Source organism: Wolffia australiana, chromosome 1, assembly GCF_029677425.1.
Source record: "Wolffia australiana isolate 7733 chromosome 1, ASM2967742v1".
Taxonomy (NCBI): Eukaryota; Viridiplantae; Streptophyta; class Magnoliopsida; order Alismatales; family Araceae; genus Wolffia; species Wolffia australiana.
Window position 1 is genome coordinate 12,264,197 of NC_135835.1, and position 9,358 is coordinate 12,273,554.

The 9,358-nt window shown below is 47.3% G+C and overlaps 1 protein-coding gene and 1 pseudogene across 2 annotated transcripts; both read left to right on the plus strand.

Moving 5' to 3' along the window:
• Nucleotides 1-352: 352 nt before the first annotated feature.
• On the plus strand, nt 353-4,882 carry LOC144706904 (Tautomerase/MIF superfamily protein). Of its 2 annotated transcripts, none has more exons than XM_078579992.1 (3): nt 353-541; nt 4,161-4,361; nt 4,526-4,644. In XM_078579992.1, the coding sequence occupies exons 1-3, from the start codon at nt 431-433 to the stop codon at nt 4,577-4,579; spliced, it is 366 nt and encodes a 121-aa protein (XP_078436118.1). In that variant the 5' UTR covers nt 353-430; the 3' UTR covers nt 4,580-4,644. The 2 variants fall into 2 exon arrangements, with proteins under 2 accessions (XP_078436118.1, XP_078436125.1); XM_078579999.1 differs by lacking the exon at nt 4,526-4,644 and adding an exon at nt 4,711-4,882 and having other exon boundaries at nt 354-541.
• A 3,156-nt stretch (nt 4,883-8,038) lies between these two features.
• Nucleotides 8,039-9,037, plus strand: LOC144706919 (PRA1 family protein B1 pseudogene; annotated as a pseudogene).
• The last annotated feature ends 321 nt before the right edge of the window (nt 9,038-9,358 follow it).

Sequence of the window (9,358 nt, forward strand, 5' to 3'; positions counted from 1 at the left end):
CTCACAAAGATGAGCAAACTCGAACCATTCACCAAGAATATGAGGGATAGTTTAGTCATTTCCATACCAAAGTATTATTTTAAAACGACATTTAATTATTGACTTCATAACTTTCGACTATTAGTTATGAACTTAATGATTTGGATCATCAAGACCTATCTCAATGAAACACTTGGTGCTCTAAATTTTAACATTTAAATTACTATACATTTTCCATATGACATAAATAATTTCCTCTGGACTCTATTTTGTCAAAAGATAATCCAATTCGAACCATTGGCCAAGGATATGATGGGGTAGTTTAGTCATTTATTCGCCTCCATTCTTGTGGCTTGTAGAAATTGCCTGTGAAATTGTTCAAGTGGTGGATTTGCAGTGCGATCAGGGGTTTAACCTAAGCAGCAGAGGAGGAAGCAGGGGAAGCGGAGAGATGCCGTGCCTCAACCTGTCGACCAACGTGAGCTTGGATGGAGTGGACACGTCGCCCATTCTGTCCGAGGCCAGCAAGACTGTGGCCAGAGTCATCGGGAAGCCCGAAGCTGTAGTGCTTTTTATCTTAATTTCTTTTTATTTTCCCGTTCCAATGATCTATGCGCATAGCTGGTTCATACCCTTATTTTGTATCTTCTTTTCTATTGGAGAACATCTTTTCTTGTTCGCTGATAATGATCGTTTCAGTGTCGATCGCATGTCTGATTTCCGACCCTTATTCTACCTTCATTTCGTTCGCGTTTTTTGAAAGAAAATATTTTGAGATTAAGTCAACTCCTCTTCTTTTTCCTTGAAATGGCGAATGCTTTCCTGGAGGTCAATGATGCTTTGTTATCGTATTTAAGTTTAACTTTGTTTGGCTGAAAATTTTTGAGGCCGTCATTTTGATGTTTGGGCCAGGGAAACTGAGCGACTGATAAAACACGCCTGCATAGGAAGTGGCTCTCTCTTTCTCTCTCGCTCACTCCTACATTCATATGACTCAGAGACGCTTTTTGTTTGTTCTGTGTGGCTCAAAAAACATGATAATGCTGTGAAATCTTTTTGGATAACTTTTCCTCTAATTATTTCGGTTCATAAGCATCTTGGGTTCGAGTGGCATTATTATTTATTTATTTTTAAATAAAGGCATCAGATCGTTTTTCTCCAGCAAACCCATGTACTCTGTGTTATAACTCCTGGGAAAACATTTTTTGGTGGAATTAGACAGCAGTAGAATTCGTGGACGGATGAAGGGAACAAGACATTTTGGTTTGTCATCCATCCACAGGTGCTTTATCTGTCACAATCTGTATCCGTCTTTTACCAAACGGTTCCCAAGCTGAAATGGTTCCCTCCTGAAACTGTCCCAAACTGTAACTGTTACTGTTAAGAGAGGAAGGAAGAAGATAATGACATAACTCAATAGAGTACATGGCTGGGTATACATATACCCTAGGAGAGAGAGAATGATAAGAGGGCTAATGGGCTTATAGAATAGGGCCCATTAGCCCATAAGGCTGACTATCTCACTAACAGTTACCATTACCAGTCTGGCTGCTGATCCCGTTTTGGAATGTCTGCCATCCTGTCCATTGTGTCATGCCTTGAGAGTATTGTGAATGTGAAATGGAAAGAAGGAAAGAGAATTCAAGGAAAAGACGTTGATAATCAAAGGTTAATGGAACAAGCAAATAACAGAAGCAAGATAGATGCTGTCCCCCTCGACCCGATGTCCCCTTTTACACTGTAAAATCGGATCTGGGTGGATGTGATAACCGCTGTTTTTGTCTTCTGATACGGTCCCTATTAGAACATATTAAAGGAAAAAGAGGAATGGGCAGAAAGTTAGTGGGCCTGCTGGCACTGAGCTGGCCAACTAACTAACTGTTTCTTGAAAGTTAGCTTAGAAAGGAATAAAGGAAAGGGGGTTATAAATAAAGATGAAGAGGATGGGGAAAGACACGGAGGTTTTGAGCTTTTTCTGGAGCGTGTATTCTGGGGGAAGCCGGGAGCTGCATTCGGCTAGGGTTTCTGCCCAGGGTCGTGGCTGGAGAGAAGCTTGGAGACGACGTCGGTTGTTCTTGCAAGGCGAGGAGCATAAGCGAGGGCTGTCTGTAAGACAATTTACAGATTTCTTTTACCAATTCCATAAAGAGTGTATCATCTTCCTGGCTCGAACTCCCTGGGAATGACGTCTTCGTTACCCATGATGAGTTGTGGGTTCTTCGATCTTCTGATGGATCCGCAGACAAAGCCTGCATTACTGGCAACCCACGTCTGATGTTGGCAGTAACCGGGTCTTCCTCCTTGAGGGGCTGACAAATTGGACAGGATGGGATAAGGAGGAGTACATGTTGGTGTCTGTGGTGGTGGCATCGCTGGGCTTGATGCGGAGCTCAATCCTATCTCTGGAGCAACCCTGGTGGCTTGTTCGGAAGGCGCCATCGATCAAGAGAATTTCTAGCTTGTCTCCCCCACCTGCCGCTTCTGCATTTGGGCGCCTCACCCCCCTCTCTCAGACCCGGGATGGAGGGATGGTTGGAGAAACAGACAGAAGTTCTTCCCTAACCAGTTCTATATCTGAACGAGTTCTGTCCCCGAACAGGTGCCATTCCTGAACCAGTTCTAACCCTCTGCCATCCAAGCTGCTGGACAGGACTGGATGATGGTTTTGCACGGAACAGGTGATGATCCATCATCCGTCCTTGAACTCTAGATAGCAGGGTTAGAATGCCATGTTAGTATTTAATGGGGTGTTTATGCCATTGTGTGATCACCCATCTGCCTCAAATAGGCAGATAGAATGTTAGAACAAGTTTGCGAGTTGAAGTCCAAAAATTGTATTCTAGGTCAGTGGAGGCGGTTACATTATATGCCCTAGGTGGCATCCATTCTGCCGACATCACCTGTGACAAGGCAGCCATATTCAATACCTTTAAGTGGTGACAATTGGGTTCTCAAGCATGTGGCTAATATTGGTCCTCAACAAACTGGTGACAGCTTTCTTTCAAAAAAAAAACTGGTGACAGCTGTACATTGGTTCTTAAAGTTACTGCATTGACCATGGCTAAACTGCAGAAGGACAAGAGGTGGATTGCTGGTGAACTATGGGAGGACTTTAGGTGGACTGTGGCTGGACAGTGGGTACACCGAATATTGACCATAGCTGCACCACGGATGGACCGTGGACAAACTGCAGCTACATTGGCGGCATACAACCCTTACAATTTTATCTTCCCTGCATACAATCTCCGGACTGGCAATGAAGTTGTACTTCATTTACCAGCTTGAGAGGGTGTGTGTGTGTTATACTGCAGGGTAAGAATACCTTGTTTGCAATTGTTGGGAGTAAAGAGTTTTGGGCCAAATAGGCTTCTGTATTGGATCTAATCTTATCATCTTCCATAGGGGTAGATGAGACCAAAAAAAGTGAGCCCGCTTAATACATTCTCGATCTGTCGCCCTGTCTTTATCCCTCATCGGCATTTTCCAACAACATTTATGGGGTGTTTGTATTATTTTTTCATCACATCTATGCATGCCTATTGAAGGAAAATAGAACTCAACGAGAGGGTGCGATTCAGAACCCAAAATCAGGTCTCCACTCGAGGCCCAACCTTCTCTCGGTCTCTGGCTTTCTCTCTCTGAAATCTCTCGAAGGTAGCAGGTGGGCATAAAAAAGACTGAAACAAGTATGTTTCAATAATTCCAAGGACCCTACGGCCGTAAAAAAACTGAGTCTCAACTGTCCAATCGTGTTATGCAGTGCAAGCGATTACGTTTACTTATATTCTACAGTGTTGTTTTTTGAGGTAGGGTCTTCTGTATTTGATGTAGAATTATCATTTTGCTCTTTCGTGTGACATCAACTTTTCCATGTTTTCGTAAGTTACTTTAAAACATTGTCTATTAGCTCGATCTTAATGAGGTTAATCTTCTACAACTAATAAATTATGAGATGAGATCAGAATTGAAACTTCAGGTGTCCAATCATTTACATTTTGCTGATCCTCCTGCTATTGTTGCACCTCGTTTCAAGAATTTTTAAGACGAGTGCAAACTCTTTCCATCAAGAATTCAGATTACTCAATATCAACTCTTTTTCTGAATTTTTTAAGAAAAGAGATCTAATGCCCCCATTTGAAAGAAAGTGAAACAAGTGATGTTCTGTTCGTTTTCATCCACAGTATGTGATGATTGTGCTTAAGGGTTCAGTCCCCATGTCTTTTGGGGGAACTGAGCAGCCGGCAGCATACGGCGAGCTGGTTTCCATCGGCGGCCTCAATTCAGACATTAACAAGAAGCTGAGCGCCGCCATTGCTTCTATTCTCGAGTCCAAGCTTTCCGTTCCCAAATCGCGCTTCTTCCTCAAATTCTACGATACCAAGGTAACTACTCTTACTCTCTCTCTCTCTCTCTCTCTCTCTCTCTCTCTTGCTGGCCTCCTCCCCTTTCTTCCTCCCTCGTTTTTCAGTGTACTCTGTATTCTTTCCTCAGCCGGCCTCCTTCTCCCTTTCGCTGGCTCTCATTCCAATTTTCCCATGTTTCTTAGGCTTGCCCAACCCAAGAACACGCTCAATGTTTACACGCTTTACACCAGCAATAGACATGTAAATGTTTTTGTTATATTCTCCCGCTCCGCTGTATAATTAATTCCATTTATAAAGTCTACCTATTTCTGCCTCTAGACGATGCTGGATGGTTCGATTGGTGCTCAAATTCTAGGTTTTTTTGCAGGGTTCCAACTTTGGATGGAACGGGTCAACATTTTAGGGTTCTTTGTTTGGCTTCCCTTCTCGCACTTGTGAGATCTTTATTTCTCTCCCAGCTATAGACTGCCTCTAATGTCTATGAACAAACTTGGACGGTAAGTATATCTATGACTTTTTTAATGTTTGTTTAATTTAAATGATGAAATTGTTGGTTGCACTGGAAATTAGGGTAGTGTACTTTGTGCCACCGTCCGATTTTGGTGCGATGTGCGGTCTGGTTCAAATTTTGAACCGCACATTGCACACATGCGAGAAAAATTGCACAGCACAACGCACAGAGGCCTGTGCAGTGCAAACGAGCAGTTTTGTCCGAATTTAAATAATTTTTTTTTAAAGTTATTCGCTCCCGACTTTTCTCTCTCTCTCTCACTCAATTTTCTCTTCCTCACTCTCTCTCTCTCTCTCAATTGATCTTATCTCTAACTCTAGCTCTTCTCTGCCTCACTCTCCATCTTGCTCGCTCTTTTTCCCTTACGGAAGGTCCTTTCGTGCGACCGGTGCAATTTTGGTGTGATGTGTGGTGGGGTTCTAAAATTCTAACCACACATTGCACTGCTGCCAGAATAACTTCAACTGACATCACAGAGTCCTGTGCAGTACAAATGTGCAGTTGTGTGTGAAATTCTTTTATAATATTTTTATAAGACAAGAATCTTCCCTCACTCCTCTCTCTATCGAGCTTCTCTCTCGTTCCTCTCTCCCTCTCGCTCATCTTCTCTCTCCCACCTAGACAATGGCATGTCCAGGAAGTGACGGAACGGACGACGGAACGTGACGAACGGTGACGTGGTGGAACTTTTGTCACTTCACTGTCACGTCACGCGTTCCAGCATATGCCAAAAAAACTGTCACGTTCCTGTCACCGTCCCTCCATATGTTGTCCCGTCATCAACATCACCGTGACGGCATCACCGTCATTGATGACGTGAATGAAACCCTTAGTAGCGAGTTTCATTCTCTAATCTTACACTGGTCAACGGGTACCGACTCCAATCCTCTCCAATCTTCTCTGTTGAAGTTACACCAGTGACTTCTCTAATCTTCTCGGCGTCCACCAAGTCGACCAAGCCATCTTCCACAGGAAGAAATCCACAAGCAAAAGCAGCAGCCATCCTGCAACACTAAGCAGAAGAGAGATTATCTTCCTCTCCCCGATGATCCACCCTTCTTGCCGCCTCTCTTAATCACCCCAAACTCGTAAGTCGTGCGTTTTTTTTCTTTCTGTGGTCGTCCGTCATCCTTGATGGCTGTTTCGTCATGTCACGCGTCCTGGGCCCCTCGTCTCCGCCATGTCCCTGTCACTCTCACTCTGTCATCCATCACCATCACCGTTATGGACTCATAAAACTGTCATCATCTCCGTCACCATCACGTCATCCGTCACTCTTCTGTCACAGTGACGTGTGACGTGACGGATGACACTTGCCGAACCCTATTCCCACCCTCTCTCTCTCTCTTGCTCTTCTTTCTTCTGCCTCTCTCTATCGCTCTTCTCTCACTCTCTCTCTCCTTATCACTCTTCTCTCTCTCCCTCTCGCTCTCCTCTCTCTCTATCACTAGTCTCTCTCTCTATCACTCGTCTCTCTCCCTCTTTCTCTTTTCTCTCACCCTCTCTCTCCTCTCTCTCTCTCTATATCACTCTTTTCTCTCTCCCTCTTGCTCTCTTCTCTCCCCCTTTTTCTCTCCTCTCTCTCTCTATCACTCCTCTCTCTCCCTCTCGTGCTCTTCTCTTCCCCTTTTTCTCCCTTCTCTCTCTCTATCACTCTTCTCTCTCTTTGTCACTCTTCTCTCTCTCTCTCTATCACTCTTCTCTCTCGCTCCCTCTCTCTATCACTCCTAATCTATCCCGCTCTTCCACTCACTTGAATGTGTAGCTGGATCCCCCCTCTGCCTCTCTTACACCATGGATTTTCTCTCTCCCGCCCTCCCTCTCTCTCTCAATTGTTTGTGCAAATTTGTGCACAAGGTTTTTGGTGCCATCAAAATACTTGCTAAGTTTAAGTAAAAAAGTCTAAAAAAGAAATATGATATTTCTTATCTTATTACATTTATACATGAATTCAATGAGAATGTTTAGTTTTATTAAATTCGTTTGTCTCGTTTACTGTCACGCGGTCAAATCTTGAGCTAGGACAATTACTCGAATCTGGCGCGTGCTGGCCTCAATGCTTGGAGCAGAATAATAAACAGCCTTCATCTCTTGTAGTGGAAGTCTCTTACAATAACTAAATATTGCATAGAAGGAATTAGAGGAAAGGGAGGGGATGTAGCTACGTCGAGGAATATGGTCGTTGCATTGATATCATAAGATGCTTATGAACATTACATGGGGGAAGACGAGGGTTGATACCAAAGTAACGAGATGAGGTGTTGCGGGTCTTGGTAGGGCCACCACTGCGCCTTGAGGCCTACAGTTTCACGCGTGTGCCTTTTGGCACCGCTGCTATATGCATGCCCTTGGGCTGGGTGCCGCACGCTCGTGGACATGGCGATCACTCACGCAACCCTAGCCTGTAGGGGATCACACACGCCACATCACCTACGCTGACACCTTTTGCTCGGTTCGCTTAGACGTCGTTGTGTTTGGCTCCCCAAGCTGGGCGCCACATGCCCAGTGTTACCTGTGGGGCGCCACGCGCCCCAAACCGTCTCGGCATTAACTGTGTGCCAATAGCCTTAGTCTCTTGGCGAGATGTCTCCTGTCTGTGCCTGCGCAGCCCGCTGCACGGCTTCCCGAACAACTCCGTGCGTTGCCCTGCGGCACTACCGCCCGGCCTGTGCGTCCTGCACCTGCGCTGCGGTTGGTGCCCGCATCTGGCGCTTGGCGCTGGCGCATGGTGCTTAGCGCCCGCGCGCGTACTTGTGTGCGGACTTCGCCTGATCCGTCCCGCCTGAAGCGTATCACAACTGCAGGGGCGATGGGCTAAAAGATCAGGTTAGGCGTCACGACCCTTAGTGCGTTGGCGCACTAAATAGAACTCAATCATTACATATCATGAGTCCAACGCGAACACGCCCTCCCAATAAGCACCAGGCTTTTGGGCAGGGAAAGCCGCCTAGATAGGGGCCTAACATATACTTATAGACGAAGAAACTGGAACACAAGGGACTTCGATTTTGCATTTTCATTGCAAAATAAAACTGGGAATAGCGCGTGGAGAGGTTTTCGCGCGTTAATTAATTAATTAATTAATTCTATTCAAAGAGGGGCTTTTTGGGGATTTCACCGGCCGCGACGGTGAGTAAGCGCGTCTCAGCTTCTTAAACGGGGGAGTTTATATATAAGAGGAGAAAAGCCGAAAACCGAAAAATCGAAAAAGCCGCGCGAGTCTCTTCCTCGTCTTTGCAAAGGTCGGTGGTGGTGGTCGTCTTCCTCGTCTTCCATGGCGTCGTCGCCGCCCGTTCTTCCCATCTCCGTCGATCCGCCAGCGGCGGCCGTCGGATCGGCTCCGATCGCCGGCGCTCCGGCGCTGGGGGGAGGAGGAGCAGCGGGGGTCTTCATCGCGCGCCTGGTCGACTCCGCGCGGCGCGCGCTGGCCGATCGGCGGCCCTGGTCGGAGCTGGCCGACCGCTCCGCCTTCGCGCGGCCGGAATCGACGGCGGAGGCCGTCGCGCGCGCGCGGAAGAACCTCTCCTACTTCCGCGTCAACTACGCGGCCGTCATCGCGGCCGTCATCGCGGCGTCCCTGCTCTCCAACCCCGTCTCCCTCGTCGTCCTCCTCGGCCTGGTCGCCGGCTGGTGCTTCCTCTTCCTCTTCCGCCCCGCCGACGCGCCCCTCGTCGTCCTCGGCCGCCGCTTCTCCGACCGGGAGACCGTCGCCGGGCTCGTCGTCCTCTCCGGCGTCGTCGTCTTCCTCACGTCCGTCGGTTCCGTCATCCTCTCCGCGCTCCTCGCCGGGGCGGCCGTCGTCTGCCTGCACGCCGCCTTCCGCGTGCCGGACGACCTCTTCCTCGACGACGATCGAGACTCCTCCGCCGGCCCCGGCTCCGCTTTCCTCTCCTTCCTCGGCGGCGCCGCCGCCTCCTCCGCCGCTCCCGTCGCCGCCCGCGTTTGACCAGGTTCCGATTTCCGCGTTTGACCAGGTTCCGCGTTTGACCAGGTTCCGCGTTTGACCGCGTTTGACCGCGTTTGACCGCGTTTGACCGCGTTTGACCGCGTTTGACAAGCTAGAACGAAAATTGGGCGGATAATTTTATCTCTATCTAGCTTAAAGATTATGTCTTTCGATCGTATAAAACATTCATTGTCGCCAAGTATCGCGAATCTAATGCGCATTGTGTTGTTTTCTCAATCGAAGAAGTAAGAAATTCACAAACAGCGGAGGAGGAAGTGATTTAGAGCCCAAAACTTGTGTTCTACGTCGGTGGGGGAGGGTCTTCTCATGGGGTGTGACTCCCATTCCATATGGTCCACATTATACAATCAATGTGCAGTCCATTCCAAGACAGCCTTGTAAATAGCTTTGGCCAACACCTGTAACATGGCAACCACAGTAAAGAGCTTGAAGCGGTGACAGGTGGGTTCTCTAGGAAATGGCCAAATATTTGTCTTGATGAGGTGATCACAGTTGCATTTCAGTTCTAGAGATTACTAGATTAACCATGGCTTGACT

What these genes read in the sequence shown, in the direction of transcription:
- LOC144706904 (XM_078579992.1), top strand. Translation starts at nt 431, where the DNA reads ATGCCGTGCCTCAACCTGTCGACCAACGTGAGCTTGGATGGAGTGGAC. An exon ending in TCATCGGGAAGCCCGAAGCT is followed by an intron (nt 542 to 4,160) that starts GTAGTGCTTTTT and finishes TTTCATCCACAG; the next exon opens with TATGTGATGATTGTGCTTAA. An exon ending in TCAAATTCTACGATACCAAG is followed by an intron (nt 4,362 to 4,525) that starts GTAACTACTCTT and finishes CATGTTTCTTAG; the next exon opens with GCTTGCCCAACCCAAGAACA.